This window comes from Danio aesculapii, chromosome 5 (genome assembly GCF_903798145.1).
Source record: "Danio aesculapii chromosome 5, fDanAes4.1, whole genome shotgun sequence".
In the NCBI taxonomy this organism is placed as follows: Eukaryota; Metazoa; Chordata; class Actinopteri; order Cypriniformes; family Danionidae; genus Danio; species Danio aesculapii.
This window is the reverse complement of record NC_079439.1, coordinates 24,769,882-24,788,461: the sequence shown is the minus strand read 5'-3', so window position 1 is coordinate 24,788,461 and position 18,580 is coordinate 24,769,882. Positions and strand designations below refer to the sequence as shown.

Here is an 18,580-nt window from a genome sequence, read left to right as displayed (position 1 = left end):
CCATAATGTCATCCTTCAGATCGTTGTTTTGAACTGCGTACCGTCATTTCCCTCCAGTGTGCAAAAGTAATTCCGATATTGATTCAGAATTTAGAGTTTTGATTCTGCATTTTTGGCTTGGTCTTTCTTTTCGTGGATACAAGCCCATGTTGGTCCTTCTGAAAGAAGTCCAGGTTAAGGCTGAGATTACCTGATGTCACTCACTCTGTCAGTGTTGTGGAAAATTGTTCTGGATTGCAAAAACATTATCAAAAAAATAGTCAAAGTCTCAAAAAATAAAGAAGTCTGAAGTCTTTAAAGTTGCTAGGCAGAAGCATTTGTCACAGCAATCAGTAACAATAGAGACAACCTGCCGAATGTCTGATGAGTGTACGCCAGCACAGTGTTTAAATACACTTTGTCTTAACACTCCACCCAAATTTACACATTAGCACACCTCCATTAACTTCTCCACAAATAGGATCTTAGTTCTTCCAGCGTCTCCCTACCCATGGACAATTGAGTAATTTCATTACCACCAATAGAATCTTAGGTTTTTAGGAATCCTATCCACGGCCAGTTAAGGTCTTTCCTTCCTGCTGGCAATTCAGCTGAAACAACGCTCAACAATATATCTTGTTCACTGTACATTGAGTTGTCAACTGTAAGTACACATGGGTAGTTTTAGGGGCATAGGATTTTGGAAGTCATTGCAACTGAGCGTGAGTGCATGTCTGAGTGTGCAGGTGTCGCACATGAAACAGAACGCAAGTGTCCTCATGACCTTACTTTCATACATCTGTTCCTATTACGTTACTTACACCTCCTGCTCTTTAAATTCTTTTGCTGTTTCTGGCTGTGCTTGCACAGTATCTTTGCATCGCTCATCAGAATACAGTTTGCTTAAAAATGGCTTCATAAAAGTATAAAGATCAAACACACAAAGGATTATAATAATAATGCAACATATATAGGATGATAATAAGGTAACGGCATGAAATGAACCATAAAAACATAAATAATAATAATGACATCATCCAAATAAGCATGCAACTGAAAGTAATGTGATCATCAGAAATTCACCAATACATCAAATCAATAAATTCCTCAATATTGGCTGTAGATCCATGCTTCACATGCACGCTCAAATGACGGATCTGTCAGTGTGAACAGGCTCTGCAGAAATACAGTTTGACAGTTTGAGTTACTTGAGTTATTTGTCGGCCTGACGAATTTTATTAGGATAACCACTTTTTAATCTTATGCCTTACCCAGAAAATAAAAATACATATAAATACATTTAGATCATTTACTTTAATCAGTACTAATGGAATGTGAAGAGACTTTCAACCAGCACAACAAAAACCTACTGCACCTTTATCTGTGTGGCAGGCCTGAATGGTATCGGAACGTATTTCTTTGTTTTTATGGGATTTAACAGTTGTGATTTTATTTTATTGTATGCCGTTACTAATTTGTTATTCTAGTTGAGGCAAAGACAAAAGTTACACACTGTAAGAAATGCTGGGTTCCACAAAACTCTCTCCTGTTGTGCCTTAAAGATCCACTTAAAGATCAATTAACTTCATTCATTTACGAATTCAAGTAGATTGAACATAAAACAATTAAGTTGTCCCAATAAAAACTCAACAATTGTGTTGATTCAGCTCATTTTAAAGAAGTAGTTTGAACAAGCAGCAAAATGTTTTCTTGAGTGTTCAAACAAACAAACACTGCTCATTTGCTCTTGTTAGGATGTTTGATCTCCACTACATATGCAGGTTAAAAAATGAACAAGCATGATTTTTTTCTTTGTCCAGCAAGGTGAGGTGCGTCTGAAGTGTCTCACAGCTCTTCAGGGTTTGTATTACAGCAGAGAACTCAACGCCAGACTGGAACTCTTCACCAGCCGCTTCAAGGTGAGTCTTCCAATAGGACGCTTGATACTGCAAAACACTTTTCTGCCCCTGGTATCACTTTGTTACTTTATATTTGTGAAGGGTTCTGAATAATGAATTTTGTTATTGACCGTTTTCTCCTCCTCTGTGTCTGTAGGATCGAATCGTGTCCATGACTCTGGATAAGGAATATGATGTTGCTGTTCAGGCCATTAAGCTGCTGACGCTGGTTCTGCAGTGAGTTCAGCATTGATCATTCATCATTCAGACTCGTGCGTTTTCTTCTGATGTGTTCATTTACACGGCGAGTGTGTTTTGTTTGTGCACACAGGAGCAGTGATGAAGTCTTGATGGCTGAAGACTGTGAGAGTGTCTATCACTTGGTTTATTCCGCCCATCGACCAGTTGCCGTGGCAGCAGGGGAGTTTCTCTACAAAAAGTGAGCACCTTTTTTTGTTACACAATATAGCCTGTGCTTTAATAAATACCAGAGTAATTAAACTCATTTGATCTTATCCTTAACAACGCACCGTTTCTGGTTCCATCATAGGGCAGCTTTGTGTAGCTCACTAAGATTTTGCATGTGTGCTGGTGCCGTGTTCACAGGTTGTTCAGCCATCACGGTCCAGAGGATGAGGGGCGGCCTAGGAGAGGCAGACAGTGTTTGAATGCTAACCTCATCAGAACAACAGTCTTATTCTTTCTGGAGAGTGAGGTGTGCTTGATGTTCTCCACTATAATAAATGCAATGTTATATAAATGTTTGAAATCTTTGGTATTTCAAGTAAACATTGTCCTTCTCTGAGATGCACATGAACGAGAATAGGCTTTAACAAAGGCAGATTGCAATATGTTTGCATGATTTATCCCTTCTGATTATGCAACAAGCACATGACTTGTAGGTTGTTGTACAGAGCCTCTACAGGCATACAGTGGTGGTTAAAAGAATGAGATTGAAGAAAAATGATATTTCAGTGCTTTTGTTTTTTACTGGCAAAACTTTTTTGTTCTCTCACAAAAGTGTCTTGTTTCCCAAGAAACTTTGTGTTTGTTTGAAAGTCTTATGTGATGGAAATAATATGAGGTGGGTGGGAAAAAATTATTCCAGTTCTTTTGTAACTGAACAGAAAGTTTCTTGGAGGAACAGTGCAAAAGTTTATTGGGTAAATGCTTTGTGAGAGAATACAAAATTTCTCAGGGGAACACAATACGTTTGCATGCAAATGCTAATTTCTTCTAGAATGCAGCATATTTAGTAGCAAATACAAAGTTTCTTGAAGAAACCCACTTTTTTGTGAACTTTTTGTCTACCCGTCTATCTACCATCTATCTGTCTATCCATATATCTATCTGTCTATCTGTGTCTGTGTGTCAATCTATCTATCCATACTTTTTCAAACTGCTTTTTATATCCATCCATCCATCCATCCATCCATCCATCCATCCCTCTATCCTCAAACTGTTTTTATCTGTCCGTCCATCCATCCATCCATCCATCCATCCATCCATCCATCCATGCTTTTAAACTGTTTTATTGTCTGTCTGTCTGTCTATCTGTTTGTCCGTCTGTCCGTCCGTCTATCTGTCCATCCATCCTACCTCTCGATTAACTGAACAAATTTCAAGATGTATTTTTCTAAATGACCGTTCGTGTGTTTTAGCTGCACGAGCATGGTGCCTACCTTGTGGACAGTTTGTGGGACTGTGCATCAGAGCTGCTGAAGGACTGGGAGAGTATGATCAGCTTGCTGCTGGATGAACCCTTTCCTGGAGAAGAGGGTAATATGGCCATCAAATGCACACACTTGCATTTGTAATAAATTCATTGTGTCTGGAGCACAATTAGGCTAAAAATCTTACTTCAAGCAATCAACCATCCATTGTCTATGTTTCAGCTCTCAGTGATGCTCAGGAAGTTGCTCTGATTGAGATCATGTTCTGTGCTGTCAGACAGACTTGTGAGTGTCACCCACCCATCGGTCGAGGCACTGGGAAAAGGGTAAGATACACAAAACATTTTGGTTTTGCCATGTTAGTGATGATGTCCAATTTTAAACAGTGTTTATTTTCTAAATCCCTAAATTGTCCAAAAAAAAGCTGCTTTAAAACAAAAATTCACCTTAACTATGCTACCCTAAAAATCATCGTTTTTTATTTATTTATTTATTTATTTTTGATTTCAGCAGATTCACATATATTCTGGAAACCCATAAATAAATAAATTTTGTTATTTTAATTTCCTCTTTCTTGTTTCTCTTCAAACCTTTATGCTGATTTTTATTCTGCCACAGGTTCTAACAGCTAAAGAAAAGAAAACCCAGTTGGATGATCGAACAAAGATCACAGAAACATTTGCTGTGGCTCTTCCTCTGTTACTGGCTAAAGTATGTGATTCTCTGCCTGCCAGAAAGTACATAATGCATGCGTGGTATAATGAACAAATGTGCATGGTTGACTTGTTTACTCTTTAATCGAGTTTGTTAATTGATTATGTTTTTAGGGTATTCAAGAAAAGATTAGTTTCAAACCTGATTGGGTTTTTTGGGATAAGAATGGATGGTCTACAACTCACTGCACACAAATAATCTGACTGAATTGTTGGCATCTTCATCAGGATACAAACCAATTGATTTTTGAACCGACTCTCCTTTCTGTTTCTCTCTCTCTCTCAGTATTCAATGGACCCTGAAAAGGTCACTAATCTGTTGCAGTTTCCTCGGTATTTTGATTTGGAGATCTATACAACCGGTCGCCTGGAGAAGGTGGTTATTATTTTCCCTATTGTTTTGTGTTTTTTTATTTATTTGGTGTCGTTTAGACCTGCACAATATTGGAAAAATCTGATATTGCAATATTTTATTTTTCTTCAATAAATATTGCAATATGAATACTGTTTCGCAAGATACTTTTCTGGGGATTCAAAAATTGAATGCAAAAAATTACTTTGTCTTTTTTTCTTGTCCGAATATCTAAACATTTTTAGATAAAGTAAAAAAATATTGTTTTGTTTTCAACTTCAGAAGAAATAAGTCAAATTTAAGAGGTTTTTTTTTCTTAAAACGATCTGCCAGTGGGGTAAGTAAAATATTCTTGTTTTTACTTTGAAATGTAGATATTTGGACTAGAATTACACAAAAATTCTAAGTAAAAGAACTTTTTTGTTACATAAATTCTGTATAAGTACAATAGTATAATTCTGTAGCTCCTGATCAACTATAATTCAGACTCAAAATTGCATATTTTGGGATGTGACTATTGTGGATGTGCACATTGCGATATCAATGCTGAAACGATTGTGCAGTCCAAGTGTAGTTAATTCAGCATGAAAAAAGTTTCCTTTACCGCTAACATTGCTAAACTATTTTTAAAATTATACATGAAGCTAAAAAAAGATTGCTTGTTTTTTTTGCTATAGTTGTGCTGTATGTATTAACTGTTCTGATGTCCTGCAGCATCTGGATGCACTGCTACGTCAGGTCCGTGATGTGGTGGAGAAGCACACAGACACAGATGTATTAGAGGCCTGTTCCATGACATTCCAAGCACTGTGCAATGATGAGTTCACCATCTATAACCGCGTAGACCTTGTGCGCAGCCAGATGCTCGATGAACAGATCGACAAGTTCCACCGCCTCCTGGAGGACTTCCTGTTGGAGGTTCGTGTGTGTGTGGTAGTTTTGTTATTAAACACTTTTGTGTGATTTTTTTTTTTTCACCAGTTTCAAGTTATTTTAATGTGTTAAAGGGGGAAGAGCCTGATGAAGATGACGCCTATCAAGTTTTGTCAACCCTCAAAAGAATCACAGCCTTCCACAAGTAAGAACACACACCGAGTGTCCAAATTGGACAGAGTAGAGCTAAAACACATCTTATTACAAGATCTTATTTTATTCATCTGATTTGTTTGTTCATCATTACGTGCGTGTGTGTTCTCTGCAGTGCCCATGACCTCACTAAATGGGATCTTTTCACCAGCAACTACAGACTTTTAAACTCTGGCCTGCAAAACGGAGATATGCCTGAGCAGGTACTGACAGCTAATCCAGGGGTTGACAGATTTTAATTCATTTAACAGGCTGGATTTGCATGCCTAATGCGAGCTTATCTGCGGATAAATTATTACCTTTTATTACAACGAAAAAAGGGAGCAAATGGAAAGTACCATCATAATGTACCTGCATAATTTGGTAATTAAAGGGAAAAAAAGGAAATAAAATGAGGTTAATTTACTTACCCTCCCACCATCCAATATGTAGGGGATTTTTTATTCTCCATTGAAGAAGATATTTCAAACTGTAGTTCTTGGTGATGCAGTATATATTATTTAAATCAGTGGTTACCATAACAATCTACTGATGAAGTTTCTCTTCATAAGGCTCATTGTTGCTCCAGCTTAAATTCATCTAATGTTGTACTGTCGAGGAAAATCACCTACATTTTGGATGGCCTGAGGGTGAGCAAATTCTCCTGACACTTTTGTTGTTAATGGATTGTTTTGCTTTGTCTTTATAGATTGTGACTCACGCCCTCCAGTGCACTCATTATGTCATACTCTGGCACTTGGCTAAAGTCTCAGAGGGCAGTGCCAGTAAGGTAAAACACGCACATACACAGCCAGACCAGAGTGCTAGTGTCGTTTGTCATTTCGAGTCACACTCTCGTCCCGTTTTAGGATGATATGGTGCTCTTGCGGAGGCAGGTGCGAGCCTTCTGTATGATGTGTCAAAGATACCTGAACAGCATGAGCACTGCTGTCAAAGAACAGGTGAGTCTGACACGACACATACCAACCTTCTTTTTAGGCACAAGGCATTCTAGGAAACTGACTGTGTGTGTCTGTGTTTGCAGGCCTTCACCATTCTCTGCGATGCCCTCTTGATCTTCAGTTATCAGATTGTGGCATCGGGACGGGAAATTTTAGAGCCTCTGGTGTTCAGTCCAGATGCATCCTTACAGAGCGAGCTACTAAACTTCATCCTTGATCATGTGTTTGTTGACCAGGATGAGGATAGCAGCACAGGTAAACGACTAACATGAATTTTCTGATCTCTGAAATTACAATGACAGGCATTGCAGTGTGAATTTGAGAGTTCAGTTTTAAGGCTGATTTATACTTTTGTGGTCTGGTGCAGCCTTCGCGTGGTCGCATAGCCTTCGCTGTGGCTGACGCGCACCTCTCAAAAAATGTAACTACACATTGCAACGATGCGTTGCGCAAACTCTGTGATAGGTCAGCTTGGTAGCTGTTTTGAGCTGAAGCCGCGTGCCTGATGAAGCGAGTGTTTACAAGTGTCGAGTTCCGTGAATGAGCTCTAGATGGGAAGTTTTGTTTTGTCCTTACTTTATGATTAAAGGTGGAATATGCAAGTTTGACCAGTGGTTGAACTAAGTATTGCATTCCTGGATCAAAACAAATGCAAACGCAGGTTGCCAGATTGAGGATCAACAGGAGTGAGTCTGACAATCGAGTCCAAAGGCTGATTTAAACCGTTTTTTAAATAAAAAAGCAAGGGTATGCGATATAAATAATATTTTCCATATTAAAAGGAGTTTTTGTCCTAACCAACTCCTCGAATTGATGTATTAGAAACGGCTTTTATATCTTGCAGCTGAACAACAGAAAACTGACAATGATCACCTCAGGTAAACCCCATTAGCTTTATTCAGTGTTAAATGCTCATATTGTGAGTTTGAATGTCATTTTACAGGACATTTATTGCCATACTACTGAAAGCAGCAGCAGATAGTTCACCTCAGATCTTGAAAATAAAATTAATTGCTTTAAATTGAACTTATAGCATATCAGTGATTCAGCATCTACATTTAATATTGTTAAAGAAGTTTAATATGTATTAATTAGATTATAACTTTACCAAGTCATGAGTGCATGTTTTGTTCTTCTGAATGACTGTATCTAAATTTCTGTCGTGTTTCGTCTGGTGCAAACAATCCAATTTCTTATCACTGCGTATCTCATCACGTAGCATGTTATTACACGGGGTTACAATTTAACCTGCTCACCTATATCGTTACTTTCGTAATATTTTTATTATTTGCTAATTAATAACCTCATGTGGAACTCTGAATCAGTGTCTCATTTCGGAGTCTGCGATGCATGCTTTGAGAGCATTCTGAATGAATGAATGAAACGTGGTTTTTAACAAGGCGAGTTTTAGCTACTTGTACATTAAGAGTGGCCTTCAGTAAAAGTAAAACACCGCGAAACTCGATACAGAGGAACATAACATAACCTACTGCCTGCTAGGGTTTCTGAAGGGTTATTGCAGAGCAACACAAACAGCAAGCAGAAGTATAAATGCACAACTATGTGCAAAGCATACGCTGTGGGGTCACAGCGATCACTCGATGCAGATATATAAACCAGCCTTAACACAGATAATGCTAGTCCTATTTTGAATCTGCCATGTTGATGCATAGGCTGTTGTAGCTCCGCCCTCTTCTGAAAAAGAGCACAATCTCATTTTAATTTAACGCCAATCACCAGAACAGCCATCAAAGCCTCAAAGGTGCAGTTTCAATAAGTTATAAAACATTATTTGTGTGGTATTTTGATTTGAGACTTCACATACACACTCTCAGGACATCAGAGATGTATTTTACATCTTGAGAAAACCTGCAAAATAGGTTTTCTTTAATGAATGAAAATAATCTATAGCTTTTTCTCAGTATTAACTGATTTATCTGTTCACAATAAAAACACTAAAAACTACTAAGAAAATATATAGTGTTGTGTAGTATTTTATAATATAGTGTCCATATATTGAATGTTTAATTTTTTGTCTGTCTCTTTGCTTGTAATTCTTAAAAATGTGAAGTAAAGATGGACTCGTATTGTTATAAGTATTCCAGTATAATACAAATTTTTGTTGGTGGTTTTTTGGACCATTCAGTCCAGTTCATTCATTTCTGGCATGTGTCTTGCAGACGATGAGGCCGGTAAGATCGAAGCGCTTCATAGACGCAGGAACTTATTGGCAGCCTTCTGCAAATTGATCATTTTCTGTGTGGTGGAGATGAAGACAGGAGCAGATGTCTTTAAACAGTATATGAGAGTGAGTTTCACTTAGCCCGATGGTCACTTCAATGAACCTCTGGCACTGTTACTTGAAGCTTACAGCAACTGTCTGTCTGTGTTTAGTACTATACCGATTACGGTGACATCATTAAGGAGACCATGAGTAAAGCACGTCAGATTGACAAGATTCAGTGTGCCAAGACTCTGATCCTCAGCTTGCAGCAGGTGAGGACACATTTCCCTTCTTACACAGAGCAGCTCTATCAGCAACACTGAGGCCTCGTTTACACTAGTACGTTTTAGTTTTAAAACGGCATTTTAGAATGGAAACGATCTGCGTCCACACCAGCATTTCATCCAGCGTTTCTGAACAACTCTCCGTCTACACCACACCACTGAAAACGCACATCACGTGACCACACACGCACTCTGGCATGCACTGCAGCATATCTACCCAGATGAGAGCTGTGCTCGTCGGACTGTTCATCAATGATCTACCGCTGGATCTAATCTTACTATATTTGTTAAACGTGATATTTAATTCATCTTGTTGTCCAACTCTAACAACATATTCTCCGACTTTGGTCTTTTGAATCTATTACTTGTTCTCAGGTAACGTGTTTTGGCTGAGCGCAAAGATAAGTTAATAATTAATGTAACCATGTACATTCTGTATATTGACTGATTGCTTACCTTTCCTATATTGTATAAACGTATTGGTACATTATACTTTTATAATGGCGATTATTGATTATTAAAACTGATATTCAGCAAAAGTAAGGGTGTTTCGTATTTTCAATGAAAATAAAAGGAGGCAGTTTTGTTATAGGCTCCGTTTTGTTATAAATATGCATACAGTGAAGATGACGGTCATAAAAATATGGAGCTACACAACGCCTCAACATTTTTGGTGTCTGTTAAAGTAATATCAAAATAAAAATAGGCATTTCCTTATATCATGTTTTTATTTTATTGTTAAGAAAGTGATACAACATAGCCAGGGTGATGTGAACGGGTTATAAAGTACACGTTTCCCTTTGAAGATTTACCTGACATGTCTTCGTGAGTTTGTTTTCCATATCAACCTTGCGAAGTCTGAACTTACAAGACTGAACTGTGCGTAGGCTACTTAATATTGAGGAAAAATCCCCAATCAGATGCAGCCACGCCTCGGTTTTCAGATGTCTCCGTTTTCCCCATCCACACTGACATGGATAAGCAGCATTTCAGAATGAAAACGCCTCTCCAGCGTTTCCAAAATGCTCCATTTTCGGTACTCGAAAACTCCGGCGTAGTGTGGACAGATGACGTAACCGTAGCAAAACTTATGCTTTTCCAACTTAAAATATATTACTGCAAACAGGGCCTGAACAACAGGTGTGTGTGTGTGTGTGTTTCAGCTCTTTAATGAGATGCTGAGTGATCTGGGCTGTAACTTTGATCGCTCCACATCTGCTTTCTGTGGGATTAAAGAACTGGCTCGACGCTTTGCTCTCACATTTGGCCTCGATCAGCTAAAAACCAGAGAAGCCATTGCGATGCTCCACAAGTAAGAAATCCTAAAGCCGCTTGATGTCAGGATCCAATGGGGTTCTTGTTGCATAACGTTTCCCATCACATTCTTGAGTGTGTTTGTTTTCTACATTTTAGGGATGGAATAGAATTTGCCTTTAAAGAACCCAGTCCACAGGGCGAGGGCGGCCCTCCTCTAAACCTGGCTTTCCTTGACATCCTCAGTGAATTTTCCTCCAAACTACTGAGGCAGGACAAGAAGACTGTGTAAGACACTCTCATCATTTTTTTTTTAGCATTAAGCAAAATTTCACACAAATTCCAGCACACAAATGTATTAGAATTAAATTAAAAGTTTCATTTTACTCCTAAGCAAAGAAAACTTTTAAACATGTATATCTAATGCTATTACAGTGCAGCATAATTTATCTAGTATGACTTTGGTTATACAATCTGATAAATCTGGTAAAATTTACTTCCTGCATCTTTCTAATGTACTTTGATTCACGGATTGGCTCCATGTCACGAACCTACAAGCACACGCTTTAGTGCTTTGTAAACAGTCAGTCAGAGCAGCTGTTTACAGAGTCCTTGTTTACATCCTCGCTACAACATACCGTTAATGCTATAAACTGTGCATGTAATAGATCAATTTCAACAAATAAAAATACTTTGTTGTTGTGGCTCACAATCCACAGCTTCGTCGGTTGGAGGATTTTTAGCTAAATCTAGCACTGAACTGGGGGAGATTCTGGAAGCTCTCCTTTGTCAAATGCTAGCTATATATTTTTAATAATTCTCTGGAACATAATTAAAATTAAATTGGAAGCACTTCTCTCTATGTGTTGTGTCTTTTGGAAGCCCAAATACAAAAACAGGACAAGCTCTGTGGAAAAGCCGCATTTGGATGACATTTTAGCTTTCTCTGCTATATCATTACAGCACCTCTGGCCATGCCCTTTCGCTGCACAGGGTGTAGTGGACCACCCCTTTAAACCATGCCTGTTACACAAAAATCTAGAATGAACTTGTTCTTGTGCTTCCTCCCACTGCCAGTTTTCAATTTCTCCTCCGAGCTTTTGAAATGCTAAGAGAACTAATTTTTTGTATATTAGGGCTATGATAAATGGTAAAACCAAATGAATGCATTGTTATTGCCATTATTTCTTGTTTGTCAACGTATCCTAAAATGTGTTTAGCAGAAAAGCAAACATTGTTAGTAAGAACCTTTTTAAATTATAGATCAGCAATAATCCAAAGAGATTCAAGTTTCGTTAGAATGTTTTCTGAAAGATCATGTGACACTCCAGACTTGAAGTAATGGCTCCTGAAATTGCAGCGGTAAATGTTGCCAGCTGGCTCTCTGAGGGCTAACAGGATACCTTTTTAAATGAGATTCTCTATTGATGCACGTGTATGTTCTCTCACATCAGGCACGTGTATCTAGAGCGGTTTATGACGTTTCAGATGGCCCTTCAGAGGGACGACTGCTGGCTGCCGCTCATCTCCTACCGTAACTCTCTGCAGGCGGGCGCTGATGATGACACACTGTCCGTCATCAGTGGCATGAGCAGAAGCTCTGCCCGCAGTCGCAGGGGCAAACCACCTGCCGCCAGCAAGAGAAAACTGCCCGATGGTGTGTGTTGAAGAATGTTAACCTGATTAAATAATTATGATCTCTTCAGAGTCTGAAATTTGTCTTTTATTATCTTCCTTCAGAGGACAGTAGTTGTAGCAGCAGTGATGTCAGCATGTGGGTGAACCGTGTACAGAATATCCCACACTCTCCTGTAATGATGTCATCACCTCACATCGTCTCCACTGTCCTGCGGGACGCAAAGAAGCTCCGGCCAGAGCAGGGGTACATCGGGGTTTACAGTATGAGCAACGAAGCGCAACACACACCCCTGCAGCAGCCGCATCAACACATGGACTACAAGTAAACATACACATTTGGGTTTATACACACATTCTGTATAACACATTTATTAATGAGGAGCTGTTTGAGAGCTGTTGTCTTTTCAGTTCTCAGGTTGCATGGATGATGGCCCAAAAACAGCAGCAGGAGAGAGCAAACCTGCAGTACGGCAAGATGAGAGGTCACATTCAGCACACTATGTGAGTGCACATCTGTATACACATACTACCAGTGTTGGGGAAAACTACTTTTGAAAGTAAAAATTTGAGTTACTTTTTTAAAAAGTAACTTACTTAGTTTTTATTGTTAGTATTGCGTTACGTTACTTTTGAGTTACATTTACGTTACTTTTCCTTACTTTTACTGAGGCTTGATGTCTTTCAGAACTTGCAGTGTTTTTTCTTTCTTTTTTAAAACAGAGGAGCTGATTAGTTAACAGTGCACTATATAACCTACAACTTCATTTACCTTTAAAAATACAAAACAACTTTACTTGTTACTTAGAAAAATAATATTAAAACATTACGTGCGTTATTTGTGATGTGCTTTCCCCAACATGACGTACTACTGTTTAAAAGAGCTTTCTTTCTTGGAATGAGGAGTTTTAGGCAAGGATGCATTAAATTAAAATACATATGTTTACAAAAGACTTGCATTTTAAATAAATGATGTCCTTTTGTCAAAGAATTGGGAAAAAGAATCTTGGTTTTCACTGAAATAAGAAAAGTGATCATTTAAAAAAAAATTTAAATCTGAACATATGCTGTTTTTAAATGAGCAAATTGAAATGATCTGTGACGGATCACATGACACCGAAAACATTGTATAAAATGATAATGTGAAATATAAAATCTTTAAAAAATAATTATTACCATCAAACTTTAATGAATACACAGTATTTTGAATCAATTTTCAGGAACTTGTGACTTGTGAATTTTTTGTTGTAAGTTACCAGGCCTCAAAATGCTATTAATTGCAAACATACAGTACCTTGCAAAAATACAGAAACCTTGCAAACATACACTTTAGAGTCACAGTGTTAGCGAAAGATTCATGTAAATTTGCTGATGCTGAACGCATCCTGTACATTCACTGTACATTCATTAGACTTTATTAGATATAAAGACTTTATTAGATACTAGTGTTGTCGAAAGCATTGGTTCCCAATTCCAGTCCTCAGGACCCAATGCACTGCACATTTTGTATGTCTCTCTTGTTTTGACACATCTGAGGACTGGAATTGGGAGTCACTGTTCTAAAGTACAGACCTCAATACCATTCAATGTTGACTTTTTTAAAATGTAAATTTCTTGCTAACATTTGAGCGTTCTTGAGTTTTTTAGCACAGCTGATTGGTTGTTGTGTTGATGCGCTGAACAGATGTGTTTAAGAATCAAATATTAGCAGGAAATGGGCATATTTTTACATTTCAGTACCAATTTATATCACAATCTGTACTTTTGGCAACACTAATAGATGCACATTACTAGTACTCAGTTGGACCCCATTTTGCTTTCAGAACTGCCTGCTGTAGATGGTTGTGCATGACATTTCTGAAATGCTTAAACCAGCCTGTTTGAAATCAAAAGCTATGCTAATTTTAAATACTTGAATCCTCTTTCTTCTCCATTCGAATGCTTGATTTGAACTTTAGCATATCATATTGTTCAATTCTATTCTGCTATGTGATTGGCTGATTAGATATTTGTGCCAACAAGCAGAACAGATATGCTTAGCAAAGTGAGCAGTATGTATATATATATTACACGGGCATGCTTGCACTTTGATTATATATTATTGAAGATTAATTGTTTATTTATTCTTCATTTTGCTTGTTTTGCAGTCGCCGTGGCAGTGGGCTGATGGAGGATGATGAGGAGCCGATTGTAGAGGATGTGATGATGTCATCAGAGGAACGTCTGGACGACCTTAATGAGGGCATGGACTTCGACACCATGGACATTGATCTGGTAGGATTCAGAATTAGAGAACACATACTAGCCAATAAGAACCCTTTCTTACTGAAAGATTTCCTGTCAGAATCACAATGATATTGATCTTTACGTACTACATCTAATCACATTGCTTACTCGTACATACACACTACCCACTCATACAGAGAGAGAAAATACGTTTTGCATGTTAGTGTTTTTTTTTTTTAACAAAATATTTTTTGCCTCTCTCAAGCCTCCATCCAAAAACCGCAGGGAGAGATCAGAGCTGAAACAAGACTACTTTGACCCTTCCTCTATCATGGACGATTCAGTAAGCATTCCTTCTGTGTTTTTTTTTTCTTCACTTATCCATTAATCCACTCAATAGGTTTAGTGGTGCATGTTAGAAATGCCTTATACTTAAATTAACGGCAGCACCAGAGCATTGTTTGTTTTTCTTGTGCTAGTAAGTAACCACTCAGAATGCTTAACGAACTGCATACCACTATGGTAGCAGTTTTTCTTAAAGGTGCCATATACAAATGTACATTGGTTTAATTAGTTAAGTTGTTAGTTAAATAACTACATAGTAGGTAAAGGGCTTAGATAAGTTTAAAAATCTTCATAAGTGGTTTTATATGCTCATTCATTACTCCATAAAATAGAATATGATTGTCCATATTGTGCATGCAAATGCTGAGGGTGTGCCCGTAAGTCACGCAACAATCTGTTTTGTGTTCTGATTGGCCTTTTTGTCCACCTGGGTTTTACACTCCTGGAATTTTGAATGAAAAGAAACAAAGATTTGTTTGTTTACATTTACAAACAATGGTGTTTAAATGGGTGGTCCAGAATGTAATTGTAAGGCTTGGTTGTGTTAATAAGATGCAAAGCAATGTGTGCTCATGTTTCACCTGAGGGAAATAATGTTATTTTTTCATAAATCTCACTTTGATTATATATAGCTACTCAGCTAACATGAAAACGACTGATGTATTTCCTAGTTCCCCTGAAAGGCCCGCCCTCAAGTGACTCTGATTGGTCTTGTGTCATAATGTGCTGCGATTCGTGGATCGGCTCCACGTCACGTCCGTACAAGCACGTGCGTTTTGTGTAAACAGTCAGTCAACCTCATGCTCCCTCTCTAAAATAACATCTGACAAGTGTCTGTAACGAGTGAAAATGGGGTGCGGCTCCTTTAAGAGAGTGTATGTGTGTGCGTGTGTTTATGTGTGTGCGCGTGTATACTATGAACTATCTGTAACACGAGAAGCGCATGTGCGTGGGAGCATCTTTTGCGACTTCATTATCTGACTTGTAAAACGATGGAAAAGCTGCCTATAGAAAAACAATGGAAAACATGGAGAGAGGCTGCACGCGCCAATGGTGTGTGTGTGTGTGTGTGTGTGTGTGTGTGTGTGTGAATGTGTGTGTGTGTGTTTTATATTTATAGCAGTTTGACTGATAAATATGAATTTGTAGCTAAGTCGTTATCGATGGCGAACATCATTTCGCATTGTTTACATCTTTGCTACAACAAACCGTTGACGCTAGACACTGTACATGTCATAATCAATTTTAACAAATAAAAACACTTGCAGGTCGTGGCTCAGAGTTCACAGTGTCTGCTTGTAGCTGCTCCATCTTTGAGGAGATTTTAACTGAATCCAGCACTGAACTGGAAGAGATTCTTGTCAAATCATGCTTGCTATGTATTTTCTAATTCTCTGGAACATAATTAATATTGAACTGTAAGCACTTCTGTCTTTGTGCCGTGTCCCAAATACAGAAACAGAGAAGCTCTGTGGGAAAAAGCAGGATGGTATTTTCTCTCTCTGCTGTAACATTACAGCGCCTCTGGCCATGGCCTATAGCTGCGCAGTGTGTGTGTGCGCAGTAAAAGTACGTTTGTGATCTCACAGGCCTGGAAGTATTTTTTTGTAGTCCCCACAATTCGTTCATTGTAGGCTTTGCTAAGCTAACTCTGTAAAAACCAAGGTCTCCCTTTGCATTGAATTTTGAGCATTTTATATTCAGAGATGCTGTTTATGTTCACACAGCTAAATTAACACATCAACTAAAGTTTACAATATGATATCGTAGTGGACCAACCCTTTAAAGCTCACAGTATGGCCATTTTCATGTTCTGAACTCTTATTATTCCACTATGCCCAGGGATACACAGATTTTCTTTTTAGAGCACCTATAAACAAACATACTTTTTTTTTTTAAACATTAACATACTTTACATTAAAAAAGAGCACTCTAAAACATCTTTTAAATTTCAGAAGCCAAACATGTTAGTTGGAATTTGAGAAAAATCTTATTCAAACCAAGCTACAAACTCATTTTGGCTTCTGCTTTGACATCACAGTAAAAGACAGAAGAGGATCAGCTCCCACTTCTACATCATTGCTTCAGCTCTGCTTATCAATTGTGTTTTTATCTAGTGTCACTACTGACATTCAACAGTGGGTTTCAAAGGTCAAAACATAACAGAAAATAGCATGCTGAATGATGGCGTTTAAAAAAATGTATAAATCTTGCTTTAAGAGAGTTAAGCTTTATAATAATAATATAATAATAAAACTGCAGTTCTTTGATACATCATTGTGAATGAGTGTTGTGAACAAACTAGTGTTTGTCACTCCAGTAATATTGGGTGTCTGTGTGCGTTTTGTCTTACAGGTTCTGAATGTCTCCATGTTCTGATATGGGTAAATGAGAGCATCGGTGACCTGTTTCTCCTCTTCTGATTTCACTCCATGGACTAATGCACAAGATGGTGCTGTGTATCTTTCCCTCCCGAAAACACACCATGACTTTCCATCTGTACATACAACAGCCTGCAGGGCATCAGACAGACATTTACAGCATGAGATCAGACCTATCTATTTGTAACGGAGGTTTAAAAATAGCTGTTTTTTTGTAACTCCTGGAGGAGTTTTGATTTTTAGGTAATTTTGTAAAGACAATCAATTGTAAATGACTTTATAAAGTGTGATTTTAAATTCAAAATTTATAACTCAGCTTTCCTTGAAGCGTCTAGACTTGCAGTGTGTTTTATTCCCCAGTTTTTTTAATCCATTACTCACAATGTTTTCGCTCCCCAGAATAGGTTAAACCTGGTATCGTGATAATATTCCTCACTCATTACTTGTATGGTTGTGATTGGCTGATTGAAATGTTTTAGTTTTTTAATTGATCCTTTAATAACTCAAAGCACTTGCTGATTGGAACTTTAAAAGCATGGCCATCTTTCATATTTAATTACTTTTTTAAATATATCTATTTTTCAGCTTTAAATTTCGAAGGTATTTCTGCATCCAGGGCATTGCCCCCATTTTCACACAAAAGCTTTCTCTGTAGGATATATCTAATTCTTTTTTTGAATATTAGAATTAGCTATTATAATATATTGTTATATCTTAAAAAATATAATTATATGTATTATTTTGTTTTACACAAAATGTGTCATGTAATGTGAATCCTTGCTGATTTATATTTAAGTTGTTGTTTTTTTTATGTTTGGTATCCAACCTACTGTTTCAGTCACTGCATCTGTCCTGAGAGTCACTGATGTTTGATTCACTTTCATTTTGGAGAAGCTCCACTGTGAAAAATTCTATAAATCTTTCCCCTTTGTGTAGTTTAATACGTTAAGGATTGAGCTTGTGGGTTGGTTTGGGTAATTGAAATCATGGATGGCTTGTTAATCAAAGTGAAACATGATGATTGTGTTTGTGCTGAGAAATCTTGGTAAAGTAACCGTGGTAAATATATCCCGGGTAAATGCATTTCAGCAAGGAGCTTTTGGTCATGCAGGGTTGGAAAAAAAACATCCCTTTTAATGTGTTTCACTCGTAGTTGGTCATTTTTCCCACTTTGATATTAATTTCTAGTCCTGCAATGTCGCCTTGTTTCCAAAAGTGTGTGAGTGTATGTATTTTAATGTATTGGACTGTACATAAAAACCAAGATGTTTTATTCTATTTACAAGATGTCTCTTGTTTCATTTACAATGTTGATGCATTTTTATTTGTATACAAAGTAAAATGTTCTCATCTTTAGCACTGCTGTTTAAATCAGCAGCTCCTACAGACAACACTTTGACCAGTCTGTAAATTTTACTGAGCAATCCTGGAACTTTATATTAATTAGATTTTTTTTTGTCTTTGGTTTTTATGGCATGGAGGAAAAACAAACAGTTGCTTCATCATTGATCTTTGCAGTGGACCATGAGTGCAGAGTGTGAGATTTTCTGGGTCATGAACAAGAAGGTCAGTGTTCTTTAGTGGCCTAA

The 18,580-nt window shown here is 37.7% G+C and overlaps 1 protein-coding gene across 3 annotated transcripts in view; it reads left to right on the top strand.

Moving 5' to 3' along the window:
• stag2a (STAG2 cohesin complex component a) overlaps positions 1-18,273 on the top strand; it is a 28,689-nt gene extending 10,416 nt beyond the window's left edge. For all 3 annotated transcript variants that reach the window (XM_056457674.1, XM_056457675.1, XM_056457676.1), the window contains exons 11-34: positions 1,800-1,898; positions 2,035-2,114; positions 2,209-2,316; positions 2,484-2,592; positions 3,539-3,656; positions 3,773-3,876; positions 4,169-4,261; positions 4,550-4,639; positions 5,330-5,533; positions 5,623-5,693; positions 5,817-5,904; positions 6,390-6,470; positions 6,550-6,642; positions 6,726-6,897; positions 8,823-8,950; positions 9,037-9,138; positions 10,314-10,462; positions 10,564-10,692; positions 11,859-12,061; positions 12,145-12,364; positions 12,451-12,543; positions 14,187-14,313; positions 14,531-14,608; positions 16,966-18,273. In XM_056457674.1, coding sequence (XP_056313649.1) covers positions 1,800-1,898; positions 2,035-2,114; positions 2,209-2,316; positions 2,484-2,592; positions 3,539-3,656; positions 3,773-3,876; positions 4,169-4,261; positions 4,550-4,639; positions 5,330-5,533; positions 5,623-5,693; positions 5,817-5,904; positions 6,390-6,470; positions 6,550-6,642; positions 6,726-6,897; positions 8,823-8,950; positions 9,037-9,138; positions 10,314-10,462; positions 10,564-10,692; positions 11,859-12,061; positions 12,145-12,364; positions 12,451-12,543; positions 14,187-14,313; positions 14,531-14,608; positions 16,966-16,989 — 2,763 coding nt within the window. In that variant the 3' untranslated portion in view covers positions 16,990-18,273. The remainder of the gene's footprint in view (positions 1-1,799; positions 1,899-2,034; positions 2,115-2,208; positions 2,317-2,483; positions 2,593-3,538; positions 3,657-3,772; positions 3,877-4,168; positions 4,262-4,549; positions 4,640-5,329; positions 5,534-5,622; positions 5,694-5,816; positions 5,905-6,389; positions 6,471-6,549; positions 6,643-6,725; positions 6,898-8,822; positions 8,951-9,036; positions 9,139-10,313; positions 10,463-10,563; positions 10,693-11,858; positions 12,062-12,144; positions 12,365-12,450; positions 12,544-14,186; positions 14,314-14,530; positions 14,609-16,965) is intronic.
• The last annotated feature ends 307 nt before the right edge of the window (positions 18,274-18,580 follow it).